The 15143-nt window shown below is 56.9% G+C and overlaps 2 protein-coding genes and 2 long non-coding RNA genes across 4 annotated transcripts in view; 2 read left to right on the forward strand and 2 right to left on the reverse strand.

Annotated features, from left to right (window-relative positions):
• The window catches only part of LOC309662284, a 130006-nt gene that overhangs the window by 98563 nt on the left and 16300 nt on the right, over positions 1 to 15143 (reverse strand). The window lies entirely within an intron of this gene.
• Positions 1419 to 4203, reverse strand: TMEM185B (transmembrane protein 185B). Its single transcript, XM_082464746.1, has one exon. It carries the CDS (start codon positions 3762 to 3764, stop codon positions 2712 to 2714), a length of 1053 nt encoding a protein of 350 aa, XP_082320872.1. The 5' UTR covers positions 3765 to 4203; the 3' UTR covers positions 1419 to 2711.
• On the forward strand, positions 8247 to 9182 carry LOC309662283. Its single transcript, XR_014264613.1, has 2 exons — positions 8247 to 8500; positions 9054 to 9182. It is a non-coding gene; the product is annotated as an uncharacterized lncRNA (long non-coding RNA).
• RALB (RAS like proto-oncogene B) overlaps positions 9775 to 15143 on the forward strand; it is a 62206-nt gene continuing 56837 nt past the window's right edge. Inside the window, exon 1 of the mRNA XM_082464741.1 lies at positions 9775 to 9871. The gene's annotated coding sequence lies outside the window, so the exon portion shown is untranslated. The remainder of the gene's footprint in view (positions 9872 to 15143) is intronic.

Consider the following 15143-nt stretch of genomic DNA (forward strand, 5'->3'; position numbering starts at 1 on the left):
TTGCAGACTGTGTCTTTGTTCCTTGGGCTTGAATTGGCCACCCCCTGAGGTCGGGCTTGGCCTTGTGCTTGGGCCAGCGGAACAGTGCACTTGGCATACAAGAGCAGGGGCTATAGGGGTGCTTGTGGGATTGGCTTGGCCTCTTGTGCTTCCGCCTTGAGAAAGGACATGCCCCTGGGACCCGGAACAGAATCAGGGATGCGGGACGCTTCGTGGGACAGACCTGGACCACAGCCACGGCCCGGAGTGTAAGTGCCAAACGCCCCAGAGCGAGAATTTGTAATTGGTAGGCCGCTGAGATTTTTGAGGTTGTTTGGCAGTAAAAGCTGACTAAGCATCTTAACAGGAGAAACTAGAGTTTCTCTGTAACAGAGTTACAGAATTTGACCCATGCTAAATACTGTGGATAGTCAAGAGATGCAGCAGCAATTAAGTAAATCCCCAGGCACAGCTGAGACTGTATTAACTTTTACAGATGAAACAACTTTCTACAAGCTGTGACTCCCGCTGTTTCTACTTAGTGGACTTGAGGCAGGAAAGAGGCCTAATGGGATAAGCAAGCTTGTCATTGCATCCAAGCAGTGGCTCTCCAACACCGGGCCACCTGGGGGTAGGAAGAGAGGAGGTGGGCTGGGTGAGTGTGGGGAGGGGGACCCCCCCCAGGTTAGGAGGGATCGTTTTAGGTGTCAGCAAGCCCCCGGCCTCAAACTGTAACTAGGAGGGGCTGGTGATCCTCCTGCTGCCCCCAAACCTGCCCTTCAGTCCCTTCACCAACCTCCTCCTTTGCTCCCATATCCTACCCAAGCGTAAGCCAAGGTCTTTGAGGTATCGTTCGGGGGCGGAAACAAAGGCAGGCCTGAAGTTCCGGGCAGAGGTCACCCCGAGGCCAGTAGCACCCTCCCAGGCGCTCTGCATACCCTGCTCTGGGCCCAGCCCCTCCCCCAGGCAGGCTGCTAGGACGAGCACCACCTTCCCGTCAATTTTAACTGTGTGCTTTGTGCGTGCGGGCCGGGGCCACATTCGAGTTGCTTTCCGAAGGATCTGCACATCCATGTCTGGCTCAGAGTAGGTCCTCGACAAATGTTTGCTGAGAAAGCAAATGAATGAATCCTTGCTCATGAAATGTCACACCCACTGCTGCTCAGGGCTGCCGCCCGCATCCTGACGGCTGGCAGAAGCTGACTGTGTGCACGTGGTGACCTCGGTGCAGTTCTCCGTGACTAAACTGAGCTGCGGCATCCTCAGGCTTCCAGGGACCCAGGTTCCCGTGGGCCGGCTTTGCTGCTAGCGTGTCCTCTCACCAGGTAAACTGTTTGCTTAATTCATATGGAGCGCAGCTGAGATCATTTTTACTAGGTTGCTAGTTAAGAGAAACGGGTTCCCTCCAGCCTTCTCCCCAGTAATAATATCAATACTCCTTTTAATTTTAACCTTCTTTTGGAAGTATTTATTTGTTCTCAGTCACATGAACATTGCTCTCCCAGGATCTGGTTTTTGCCCTTCTGATTCCCTGGTACCACCAGTACCTAAAGCAAAATTTAAAAAATAACCTGAACTATTACTTCCCTGTCGCTGCCAGATCAAAAAGTTTGGACCTTAAAGTAATACTTGATCCTGCTGACCATGTCCGGTTAAGGCCGCTCTCTCCAGCTTTCCAATGACAAGCACAAACACCACTTTATATCATGGCCAACTAATATTCTAAGATTCTTAGAAATGGACAAACCACCTGCTTCTTTTGGTTGTTCCTGAAGAGAAGAATTCAAGGTGCTAAATAAGTGTCACTTTAGGGTCTGGTACCACACTGGAGCATGTCACGTGTTCCCAAAGGATGGTGGCTCCTTCCAAGAGAGACCTCCAAGCTGCGCAGACGGAATCATCTAACACCTGAATAGGAAGATCCTTGGGACTTTCAATCCCCATATTCACGCCCAGAATTTTAATAAGACCCCATGCCAGGTACATATTCATGTTTTAAGCAATCTTTAACAACATCTGCAGTAGACATCTCTCTTCACATATAAACTTAAAAAAATACTTTAACATAATACACCGTACTGCACAGAACTAGAATTCAACACATTACAGTGCTAAAACAAACAGTCATATAAATATCATATATGGATGGATTCACTGCATTAGAAAAATTCACCTATTAGGCTGTTAAAGACCAGTATCGGCAAAGCCCAAAGAAAAACCATTCTAACAGTAGCAACGCTAAAAATAACAACTATGAGGCTTATATGCAAGTGGTGGGAAAGAGAATGCTTTACATTTGCTACTATGTCACAACAGGCACAATCTGAAATACAATTTTACATTAGCAGTGTATAAAAATACTTTTCAAAACAATACTTTTGATAGGTATAGTACCACTTTAAAATCCCCAGCTGTGTAGTCACTCCATCCGAGGACCTGCCTGAACAACCCTATTCACTGCTCGCGGCTGGCTCACGACACCAGCCTGGAGAACAAGCGCGTCACAGAGGCGCACCGCGCACACACAGCTGCACAGTAAAATAGCCTCCTACGTCTCTGGTGAGTGCTGATGAGTCACTGATAGGCAGCAACCTCAAACAAGGCATGAAATGATGTTTGGAGCCTGTTTTCAGCTCCAGGTTTGGCATGGATGAGCAAAGAGGTCAAAGGAAGGTGGATTTTGTGTGTATACGGTTTCTCTTCCACTTGTGGACACGCCCCAGAAGACGAGTTTAATCTGGCATATCAATACTTAACTTGGGGGGTGGGGGAACATATTTCCCAGGGCTCTGGGTTATCACCACCCTGGCCTTCTTTCCAAACATCGGAGCGATTTTAGGCGCTTCTGACGCCGATGTTTCTTCAGCATCTTCATTATCTTCATGATGTAAATCATAGGAAATGTTCCCATATTCTCTTAAAAATGGGAAAATTTCGAGCAGAAACTGACAGAAATCCCTGCGAATACCAAACCACCAGTGGTTGCCCCCTTTCCGCCTGAACGTCGTGGCCATCAACGTGATTAGCGAAAGCCACAGGGGGACGAATACGGAGATGAAGGAGAACGCGTTGTGGCCGTCCAGCCTGTGCACCAGCAGAACCTCGAAGGTGAGCAGGGGCACCACGATCGTTATCCAGCTGATGGCCATGGTCACGTGTGTTCTTCGCTGCTCGGCAACCACATCCAGGGAGCGCAGGAACAGGAGGGACCAGACGATGTAATACAGGACCACCAGGCAGAGGAACGACATGAGGATCCAGAGCGGCACAAACACCACCAGCCACGGCCAGTGGATGATCCGGTCCAGCCTCAGGGCGATGAAGATGAACTGCAGGATGTTGACGGAGCACAGGACCTCCAGCTCCAGGGACCGGTCGTGTCGGAAGCCCCACACGCAGGCGGCCACGGACACGGGGGACACGAAGAAGAGCGGCATGAAGACCAGCAGCCAGAAGTGGGTCCCCCGCTCCACCCTGTCGCAGACCAGGACCTCGAACATGAGCAGCAGCAGATGGATGCCCACGGCGATCAGCATGGCCTTGAACTCTACGCAGGCCTCCCCCTCCGTGCGGTAGCGCGGGTTCCGCGCCCAGACGCCCGCGCCCACCGAGGCGCCCGCGAGGACCAGGAGCTTCCACAGCCAGATGGGGGCGAACACGGCCCAGCAGCTCCACTGGATGACGCCGTCCAGGCGGAGGGGCAGCAGCACGGAGAAGAGCAGCAGGCAGGCGTAGATGAGGAACTTACTCGGGTTGAAGTCCTGGAACAGGCCCCTGGGGTTCATGGCGAGGCCGCTGCCCGCTCCCCGGCGGGCGCCGCGTCTGCGCCGTTCCCGGCTCGCCGCCTCCCCCGCCGGCCCGCGACCGTTCTCGGCGGGCAGCAGCCGGGAACCCGCCGGGAGCACCTTCCGGCCCGCGGCGCCGAGGAGCCGGAACACGTGCGCGCGCGGTCACGTGGCTCGGCCGGAAGCGCGTTGGGCGGGGCGTGCGCGCCCGCCCGCCGTCCCCCGGCGCCCCGCGGGGTCGGCCGGCGCGGAGTCGGCGAGCGGGGTCCTCTGTCCGCCCCGCTGCCCGCCTTCACTCCGTACCCATTTGCAAAGCAGCTACTGCGTGTGGCGCCGGGAGGGTCGGGGCGGGCGACTCGGGCCGGGTGCCTGGCGCGCTGCTGACGCCGCGGCCGGCCCGTTGGCAGCGAGCGGGCCGCGACCTCGGGCGGACGCTTCCTGGCGGCGCCGGGAGCAGGGAGGTGGGAGTGACCTCACATCCTCCGGGCCGGGCCAGGGGCGGGGCCAAGGAGCGGTGGGCGCGGCCTGCCGCGGGTGCCCCGCCCTCGCCCGCTGCCGACCCAGGGGCTCCTGCCCCCGCGGGGGAGGCTCGGCGCCGAGCGAGCGGAGGCGGGGAACGGTGTGGGCGCGAGGCCGGGCGCGCGTGGGGGTTTGCGAGCGGGGGAGTGGGTGCCGTGACTGAAAGCGCTGGGCGGGCGCGCGCACGTGAGGGGGCGGGTCTGTGCCTGTGCCGGGGCGGGGGGCCCCGTGTGTGCGATCTGCGCCCGGGGCGGGTTGCGGGGCTGTGCTTGGAACGGACGGCTTCCGGGGCCGGGCCCCACCTGGCGGGGCGCCGGCAGTCGTCGGGCTGCCTGTGCGGTGGCCGAGGCAGAGTGCCGGGGCCGGCTCACCCCAAAGGTGGAGGGTGGGTGCCGGGAGGGCGCTAGACGCCGCGGGGCCCCGCGGCTGAGTTCGGGGCAGCGGCTGCTTCCCGGAAGCCCCGGCCACCCGGCAGCCTAGGAGCAGAATGGAGATTCCGATTCAGGCTCTCACCTTTAAGTCCCTGATACTCATTTTGACGTATGTGGCCCAGCTGCAGTCTGACTCTCGCAGAACGCTGTCGGGACAAGGGCTTTGCGGCCGGAGATCAAGAAATCTGGCTTCCAGACCCTGCCAGCCAGCCGCTGAGAAACCTGGGCGCGTTCGCCCCGTGCTGTCTTGGCCTCAGGGTCCTGGCTGGTGAGTCGGGGGCCGGCCGGGTGGTCTCCAGGGGCCAGCAGCGCCGCAGCTCCCCCGCTCCCCAGCCGGGCAGGCGCTGGAGGCCCCCTGCCTTCTCCAGGCTCCCGTGCAGAGCCCTGCCCTCCAGCCCCCCTGCCATCTGCCAGCACAGTGCTGGGCTCCGACGGGGAGGCCGCCAGGGGGACGCAACAAGGAAGGGGTTCCCGAGAGACAGGTGGGGGCCACGGTCCAGTCTCGGGAGCTGGCTTCCCCCAGTCGGCATCCACATGGTGTTGGTGAGGCCCGGTGCGGGGGTGGACAGTCCCAGCCCTCGGAGCTCTCCCAAAGCTTCGCCACCCTCACCTCAGCCGGGGCAGTTGGGGCGGCCTCGGGGGCGGGACTCCCGGCCGAGTGAGCCCTGCCAGGCCTCAGGGTTCAGCCCCAATCTCAGACACATATCTTCAGGGCCCCTAATTTGTGAGGAACCCCTTGGGAGTCTATGCGGGGAGACCGTTAGCTGAGTGGGGTGCCAGCCTCTCACCCTCAACCCCTTCCTTCTATCCTGAGTCGCTCTAACCTGTTTGTCGTGCATCTTGGATTTTCTTTTACTATTCCCTTTCAGAAAGGGATTTGTCAGCTAAAACAAAATTTTAAATTCCAAACCCCTCTACCAACCCAACTATGAAGTGGGCTAATAGAAACCCTTGGGACCGTTTTGAGGATGAGATGAATCAATACATGGAAAACACTTTGCATTTAAAGACACGTGAGATATCAGTGCTACCACAGTGGGGAAAGCAAAGCTTCCAGAGGGGAGGGGCCGGCTGGCAACTCCACAGGGAGATGGCGGCCGAGCCCGGTCCCCTGGACCCTGTGGGGACAGGCAGGAACCCTGTGCCAGATGACCTCAGGGCCTTTGCTGCCAGCGTTGCGGCAGAGACGGGAGTTTGGAGGGCGTTTTCTCCTCTGCAGCTGCTCAGGACAGGCGTCTCGTCCTCCTCATCCAGGAGGGGGGTCTTGCGATGGCCCCCACCATCTGATGTGTCCTTGCTGCCCCGCTCCTGAGAGAGGTCGGAGCCTGCTTCCGGGTTTGAGGTGGAGCCACAGGGAAAGGGCTGCTGTCTGCCGCCCCCTTAGCCGGCTTTCCTGGGCCCCCAGGCCTGGACCCTCTGTTCTGTACATGGACCCCTCTCCTTTGCTGTTTTCCCTAATGTGGTCAGTCTCTCGGGGACCTGCTCTTGTCCTTTTTTTTTTTTTGGCCGTGCCACGAGGCGTGCTGGATCCTAGTTCCCTGACCAGGGATCGAACCCAGGCCCCCTGCAGTGGAAGCATGGAGTCCTAACCACTGGACCACCAGGGAATTCTCTGCCCTTGTCTTCATGTTGACCGTTAAAGCTAACAGATTGTTTGCTCTGTGCCAGGTGCTGACGACCCAGCCACCCGTGAGGCTGGCACACACCCCAGAGCGTAAAGGCTTTCATTTACAGATCGCACGTGTGTGTGTCCGTGCCCGGGTCCCCCAGTGCAGGCCTGCCATGCTGAGTCAGCGTGGGGGCCCGAGATGTGTCCGCATCCCACCACCTCCCCCCTGCTCAGCATCCTCAGCTGGCCTGGGAGGCCGCCCCGAGCCTGCTCTGGCCCCCCTGTGGTCCCCTGCCAGCCTCCCGCCCTTCCCCGGAGCGTGCCGTGCTGCTCTCTCAGTCCTCAGGGCTGGCCCGCTGCCCCAGCCCCCTCCCTCCTGGCCCCCCAAGACCCAGGGCTTCAGGCCCGGGACAAGCTTCTCAACCCCTGCTGGACTGAGACCCTCCGCTGACCTCCCTTCACATCGGGGCCTTGGTTCCTGGGGGACTCCGTTCACTGGATTGAGTCTGTGTGCCCATCTTTCTGCTCATGAGATTGGAGTTTGGACGCCTGGCCAGCACTTAGGTCATAGCGAGTGCTTACGGAGTGCTGGTGAGTGACTGAGTGAGCTCATTTGCGCCTGCTCAGGACGGGGTTTCTCCGGCCCGGAATCAGCTCTGAGCACGCGGGGCCGGGAGCCAGGCCCAGTCCCCAGGCCAGCATCGCGGGCCCTGTGCCATCCCCTCCCGGGCCAGGGCCAGCTGACTTCAGAGAACTCACGTGTTCGCTCTCAGTTTCTAGTTGTGGCCGGCACAGCTTGCTGCAAACGTCGCAGCACAACAGTGCCTGTGAGTCGGGAGTCTGGGCGTTGGGCGCTCAGCGGGTTCCCTGCTTGAGTCTCACAGGCCGGAATCGAGGGCTGCGGTCCCTTCTGGAGGCTCTGGTGGGAATCGGCCTCCAGGTTCACTTAGCTTCTCTGAGTTCAGTTCCCTGGAATTGTGGGACTGAGGTTCCCATTCCCTTGCCAGCCGTCAGCTGAGGATGGCTCTCAGCCTCCCGCATTCCTGGTCGGTGACCCCTTCACGGCCACCGACGTTGGGTTGAGTCTTCCCACTGTTGAATCGCTCCCGCTAAGCCTCCTGCGGCCTCTCTGCTGCCTGCCTTTTCTGTTTTTAAGGACTCGTGTGATTGCGTTGGGCCCAGCTAGATGGTCAGTCCCCCTGCCCCGACCCTGAGCAGCTGGGACTAGGGCAGGAGTCTGGGTGGGACCACGGTCCCCTGGCCCCAGGAAGCAGGATCCCCCTGCTGAATGTCCTCCAAGTAGGTGGCTGGGGCAGCGGGGTGACCTGGACAGAGAGCCCAGGGACATCTTCCCTTTCAGACCTGTTTGGATTTGCTTACATCGGCTTCTTCACAAGGAGGCCACAGCCCACCTGGCCCCTCGTGTCACCCTCGGCGCCCCAGTGCCCCTTGTCCCCCATCCCCCAGGCTAGCGTGCAAATCCTGGCGCTGATGTCCCCAAGCTCCGTGACCTTGGCAAGCAGCCCAGCCTCCGGCCCCCATCTGTGACATGGAGATAACCTCACAAAATTGTGAGCGTAAACCAAACAATGTGCTCACTGATCCTGCCCCGTGGGCGGCTGTCGTTTCTGTCTTGGCCGTAAAGGAGGCGTCCCTGCTTCGGGAAGCCTGTCCTCCCTGCCGTGCAGTCAGTCCCGGGGCTCACAGCACTCTCCTTGCTCGCCCGGCTGTCCCTGGCACCCGCTGCATCTCCCAAGGGCAGGGCCCCGTCTTTCATGTCCGTATCCGCAGTTTCTAGCACAGGCCTGTACACAGCAAACGTGTCCAGGAAAGCACAGGCGGGCAGGAAGGACGCAGCTGACGCGGCATCTTTTCCACGTGCTGAGCAGCGGGCCAGAACAGCTTGTGAGCCCAGAGGTGCTGGCTTTGCAGGGAGGAGTCTGGGCTCCCACGAGGACGCCCTGGAGCAGCCCAGCCCCTCGTACCTGCGCCGGGCTCAGTTTTTCAAAGCTCTGTGTCATCTGAAGCTCGTGTGGTGGCAGAGGTGCGACTCTCATTTCACAGGTGGGGAAACTAGACGCGACCACAGTCTTCTGCTGAACTTGCGGCTGCAGACTTTCTTCTGAGCCCTGCTGTTGGCCCGGCTGGTAGCTCGGCCTGTGCAGTAGCTCAGTCCGGTGAGAATGGCCCCGCTGAAGACCCAGACTCTGGTTGGGACCCCTGGAGACTTAGGCTCACGTTTTAGCAGCTTTTCCTCAACTAGTGTATTCATTTAAGAAATACGTATCGAGCATCTGCCCCGTGCCCTGGGCCCCGTCCTGACATGGGATACAGCATTGCTCAGCTCCGACCGCTTCTCCCATGCAGGTCCCTTCCCAGTTCAGGAGTCACCTCCTCCAAGAAGCCCTCCCTGACCAGCCCCTCCTTAACGTACATCACCCTGTTCTGTTTCTCCTGTTTCCTATATGGTCACTAAATACATGCTCACTTTAGGAACATCCAGAAAATGAAGAGTTGTTTAGAGAGAGAGAAAACTCTGGTCTTACTTCACTACCTACAGAAAATCCATATTAACATTTTAGTGTAGTTCCTTCCAGGTGGTCACCTCTGCAAAGACATGTCATTATCCACATGCCATTTTATTCTGCTTTTTGGTTTAACACGAATTCTGTGACTCACTTATTTGCACGTCTCTGGATCATGCACCGAAAAATTGATGGTGTCTTACAGGCGCCGTCAGCCTGTGTTGAAACCCAGCTCTTCCAAAGGGGTCCTGTTTGCTTCTGACGGTCACCTGGGGGCACTGCCAACTCCAGAAGACTTTGCATTAAATTTCAAATAAATTCGGTTACAGCATTTGCTCGAGGTGTTTTCAGACCACGCCTGTAGCGCAAACTCAGAGTCCAGCCTGCGTGAGTCCTGGCTTGTTCCCGGTGTGTTCCCTCCCCACACCCGGGGCCGAGGTCGACACGCCATTTCCGTCTGACAGGGCTGTTTATCATTCCCCTTCCGTGCAGGGACTAGCCCCTTGGAGTCCCAGCTTTACTGACATGCCTCGTACTAGCTACCCCATCCTGGGAATGCTTTTTCCTTCGTGGTGCATGAGACAGCGATGTGTCTTATAATCAACGGTGTCTTCAGTGTGATGAAATACCGTAAAGAGAAACGTGTCTCAGATTCCCGTAAACACGTCTTTATGAGCATCTATTTAACGGCTGCACATTACCTCCCAGGGTTGCCTGCCGTCCTCGCTGTGTCTTGGCGTAATTTCTTTTCTGTGGTCTTTCTTACTCCACACAGCTTCCTCTGCACTCAGATGATTTCTTTCGGGTAATTCCTGGAAATCGAATTGCCAGACTGAAGAAATGAATATCCCAAAGACCCTTAACACATAAAGTCTAGTGTTTTTGGAGGCTGATGTTTTTTTCTTTCTTCTGTGTCATCTTTGCAGAAACAGAGTTGGTGCGAATCTGCCTATACTGGCAGCAGCTGGCCGAGTGCTTTCGGGCTGGGAAACTCCACAAAGGTGAAGAATTAACGTTAACGAGGTAAAAAGGCCGAAATCAAAGGTAGACTCAGGTGTCGGGCTGCATAAGATTGAACGTCAACTGAAAACGAGGACTGGCTTGGACATGCGTGTGTGCGGTCAGTGGTTAACTGGGGTCGATCACAGTGACCTCCAAATGTTAGGAACCCATAAACTGAGCCCCGGGATAATTTAATTTGAGGCATCCGAATAGAGTTAAACCTTATTTATTTATTTTTGGCTGCGTTGGGTCTTCGTCGCTGCTTGTGGGCTTTCTCTAGTTGTGGCAAGTGGGGGCTACTCTTCGTTGCGGTGCACGGGCTTCTCATTGCGCTGGCTTCTCTTGTTGCGGAGCACGGGCTCTAGGCGCACGGGCTTCAGTAGTTGGGGCATGCGGGCTCAGTAGTTGTGGCGCACGGGCTTAGTTGCTCCGCGGCATGTAGGATCTTCCCAGACCAGGGCTCGAACCTGTGTCCCCTGCATTGGCAGGCGGATTCTTAACCACTGTGCCATCAGGGAAGTCCCAGGAGTTAAACTTTATTAATTCAAACTTTTTTGTGTGGTTGTGGGTAGAAGCTTCCTGAATGATGGAATGTTCAACAAACGGTAGGCCGCTCAAGCATCCACCGTTTGTACTTAAATTGGCACCACCAGGACTTCCCTGGTGTCCAGTGGTTAAGACTGCGCTCCCAGTGCAGGGGGCCCAGGGTTGATCCCTGGTCCAGGAACTAGATCCCACGTGCCACAACTAAGGAGCCCGCGTGCTGCAACTAAGACCCAGTGCAACCAGAATAAAAATAAATAAATATTTAAATAAATAAATCGGCACACCTCGGTATCTTCAACAGTTTGCACGTGTCGTCTGAGCGTTCTTCTCCAGTCTCATGTACGCTATTAATTTACTCGGCCAAAGAGTCTCTGTGGTGCTGAGATAACCCTCACTCCTGCTCTCACCTGGATTTGCCGTAAGTTGCGGGTTGGTGTGTCGTGGATGGATGCTGTCTTTACTGGGGCAGAAATAAGACTGTCAAATTTGGGTCACAATTTCACCCTGGGTGCCTCTCATTCTTTCACTGACTGGTGTGAAGTAGCAAATGATAATAAACAAACAAACCAGTAAATACAAGAAATGCCTCTGCCTGTCCTTCAGAGCCAGGCCCTGAAGTCACCCCAGGAACCGTAGGGGGCTCCTGCCTTTAGAAAGCTGTCAGTCTGGCGTGTGGGGCACAGGGGGACACGGGGTCACAGGGTGTGGTGTCCCTGCTGCACAGCTTCAGTGGCTTCTCGTTTCTCAGGACCAAAGCCAAGCGCCCGCCCTGCCCTTCAAGGCCTGGTGGACCAGGCTCTGCCAGTCTCTCTGGCCTCATCTGACCGCTTGGCCCGCGGCTGCCTCCGGGGCGTCGTGGGCTTGCGTGCCTGCGCAGATGCCTGCCCCGGGGACGTGGCACTGAGCCTGGCCCCGCACACGAGCTTCAGGCCGTCCGCGCGTCCCCCCGCTGTGGTCGCCTCTGGGACTGGTACGTGCCAGGCCCGTGGCCTTGGCCCCAAGGACTGCTGACTCCGTCATACAGGCAGAGGGCACAGACACGGCACACTGAGCCACCCAGAGAGCCGTCCAGAGGCCCCCGGGCTGAAAGGGACTAAAAGTCAGCTGAAAACGAGAGGAAAAGAAGCGCTGGGAGTACGCCGTAGGGTGAAGATTGGGAGATGGGGGCAGGAGGCTGGAACAGAGCCTGGAACTAGACCGATGCTGAGACGCCCCTGCGGCGGTGATCCCCAAACTTCCCGGCACCAGGGACCGGTTTCGTGGAAGACAGTTTTTCCATGGTGAGGGGGGCACGGGTGGTTCAGGCGGTGATGCGAGCCATGGAGAGCGATGGGGAGCGGCAAGTGAAGCTTCGCCCGCCCGCCCGCCCGCCACTCACTGCCTGCTGTGCCGCCCGGCTGCTAACAGGCCATGGACCGGTACCGGTCCACGGCCCAGAGGTCGGGGATCCCCCCCCCCGGGGTATTTCAGGTGAGTCACGGAAGGGACCGCCTGGATTCAAATCCCAGCTCTGTCATTTAACCAGATGACCCAGCGCCTGTGAGGCTCGGTTTTCTCCTCTGTGAGATGGGGATGGTAATGTTGGCCTCATGGGATGGAGGTGGGATGACCGAGGTGTAGGGCTGGCACATCCGGTCGATGACCAGTATCTGTACACACTCCCCTACTTCCTCTCTCACTTAAAGGAGAACTTCAGTTCTGTTAGTTAAATAACTAAACCAGATGACTGGCAACTAAGTCACTTCTCCACCCTGGGCCCAGGTCTGCTTTACCAGTTAAGGGGCCAGGGCAGGACAGAAGTCTTCAAATTCAGGTCCCAACGCAGCACTGCTGGCTAAAGAGGCAGTTACCTGGACCTCAACCCAGACTCCCCCAGTCAGAGTCCTTGGGGGTAGCACCTGGAACCCAAACTTTGTTAAAGCTCCCCGGATGATTCCAGCGTGCAGCAGGCTCTCAGAACCCTCAGCCCAACGGCCCCTGAAACGTCGTCTTAGCCCTGAGGGTCTGTGTTTCTCTTCCCACCAAATGCCCCGTGCCGCCTCTGTGGGGGTCTGGCGTCCGTGCATCTGGTCCAGAGTTCACCTCCTGCTTTCATCAGAGATGGGACGGTTCCCCTGCTGCTGACTCAGGTGATGAGACCCCGAGGCGGGACCACTAAGTCTAGGACTAAATCTGTAGCCCCGCCCAGTGCCCGGCCCTGGAGGTGGTTGGAGGAGAGGAAACAGCCAACCTCTGAGCCCGGGGCTGCTTTCTCACCACGAAATATCTGAATCTAAACGGAAAATATACATCTTTAAGGCTGGAGATGCATTACAGAATCAGAACCGAGACCAAGCAATCCCTTCCTTCTCGTGTAGCAAAGAAAATGAAATTCTGCAGAGTTTCTGCTGGTCTTAGATTTTTCTCTTTTAAGAACCTAAAAATTACTTACCGTCGCTGAGGTTCGTTCCAAGTTGCCCCTAACAGCTGTAAACTTCCCGGCTTTATCTAGGGAGCCCTCAGGGCGGTGAATTACTGTTCACGTAATGAATTCCTATTGCAAATCCAGCATTAGCAGATTTCCCCCATGAAGACAGATAATTTCTTGAACTCCAAGTGCTTTTATGGAGCAGGGGGTTGAGGGAAAGAGGTTTTACTTTACAGTCTCTAAGCGGATGATTTAAAAAAGCTCAGTAAAATGGTTTTACTGGCCATCAGGGCCACCACAACAGATGTATCCGCAAAGGAAACGCCATCAATTACACGGTTGGGGTGCTGGGGTGTGTGGGGAGCGGAGGTACGAAGAACACCTGGGATTTTTTTTTTAATTAACAAAAAATATGAACGCATTTGGAAGTAAATAGAAGGCCCAGTTTTCCCCTTTTGGGCTGAGAGGGTCTTCGGGAGCGAGAGGCAGGAAAACAGTTTTCACCGTTAAATATGATAACGATGACCATGGCAGTGACAGAGTAAGAAGAACTGAGGTTTATTCGCATGGGGAGTGGGGGTGCCCACATTCCGGGCGGACACTGACCGAGTGTCTGACCGAGGCCCCGGCCGGGCTGTGCACCCGGGGTCCCTGCCCTTCGCTGCCCTGTCTGCACAGTAGCGCAGGGGGAAGACGGAGCGCCGTCCACGCTAGTGCTAAGTCGGACACACAGCCAGGAAAAGCCCAGAGGGTTTCTGCCAAACAGCTGATGAGAAGTTGTTTGTTTGTTTGTTTTTCTTTCCTGCCATTTTATTACAGTGAAGTTTAACAGCAGAGAAAAGTCACATGACCTTGGTGGATCGAGAAGTTGGCTTTAAAGAATCATTTCCTAAATAATCAGTTTCTCACCATTAAAAAAAAGTATGTTTTGACCTCGGGCGAATACAGAGGGCTGTGGATGAGAACCTCTTTTCTGACATAATAATACAGGCGGTGCCGGGGGTGGGATTTTGGAAAGACGCTGGGAGGGGTCCTTGCCCCTCCCCGAGGGCCCCGGGTACTGGGAGGTCACGGCTGCCAGGAGCAGCGAGTCGGGTGAGGTTAGTGGCCGGGCAGGCACGGAGAGCTGGTTTTTCTCCTTTTCTTGTGAGCTTGGTCAGAACGTGAAATTCCCGTGTCTGTCCTGGGTAGCGCAGATCCAAGCAGCAGACTCTGCCGGCTTCCCGTGAGCGAGGTTCTGCAGCGGCTGCTGCATTGTCCCCATCTTCCAGTGGAGAAGTCTGGATGGAATCACCCCTTCGTTTCCACCTGAACACGGGGACCAGAGGAGGTGGGGCGGGGAGAACAGGGCCTCAGACCCGGGCTGGGCCGGCCTCTCAGCACACGGAGCAGACCTTGGCATCAAGCTGCGTCTCCTCCTCCCAGAAAGCAAACACCCTCAGCAGGGCTGGCGAAGGGCACGGTCTGGGGCCCTGCTTCTTTCAGCTCCTCGGCCCGCCGTTGTGTGGTCCCTGCGCTTGTCCCGCCCCGCCCCGTCTGCTGGCCCGGCTGCTTCCAGGCCTAGTGCCCTTGGGGCAGCTTCTCTCTGGGGGGTAGCGCTGTGAGCCTAAGGCTGGGTTTTCTGTGGGGCGGCCCTGGTCTGCATCCCACCTTTGCTGCTCACTGGCTGCAAGACCTCAGGCACACAGCTCGGTCATCGCACCTCTGTTCCCTTTACTGTTAGATGGAGCGATGCTAGAACCCAGGAGGGCAGCTGTGGGACTGGCGGAGGGCAGGCTCGCGAAGCGCTGGGCCAGTGCTGGCGTGTGGGAAGCCATGCCAAGGACTGTCGGCCGCCCTTCTGGTTAGAAAGCAGTCGTGCCGTCTTCAGCCTCCATCCACGGATTCCCTTGGACAGAGTCCGGGGCGCGCTGGCTGCCGGCTGCAATGCTTCCACTCCAGTCCGATCCCTTTCTCTCTTGGATTAGAAAGAGGTCTTGTAGAAGCCGTGTGCTGACCTCCGTCAAGGTCAGCATTTTGTATGCAGCTTTGGAGAAGGGAGTGGGGTTTTACTGCCTCTTTGGTGGGAAAAATTACGTATTGTTTGGGTCCGTGCTAGACCCTGACGCCGTTGTGCGGTGGGGACACTTCTGCAGCGGTGGATCCACCAGGGGGGCGGTGTGGGTGTGTGTGTGTGCTCACGCGCGGGGTTATTTTTTGTCCTCAGAGCCAGGACCCCGTCTCTAGGTGGCATTGGAGAGGGTGGGGGGCCGGGGTGCCCATGTCCCCACCCCTAAGGCTGGATTCAAGCTTTTGTTTTTTTTAATTTATTTTATTGAAGTGTAGTTGATTTACAGTGTC

Source organism: Balaenoptera physalus (genome assembly GCF_965194825.1).
Source record: "Balaenoptera physalus genome assembly, chromosome: 6".
Lineage (NCBI taxonomy): Eukaryota > Metazoa > Chordata > Mammalia > Artiodactyla > Balaenopteridae > Balaenoptera > Balaenoptera physalus.

Excerpts from the sequence above, each read along its gene's own strand:
- TMEM185B (XM_082464746.1), bottom strand. The coding sequence starts at position 3,764 with ATGAACCCCAGGGGCCTGTTCCAGGACTTCAACCCGAGTAAGTTCCTC.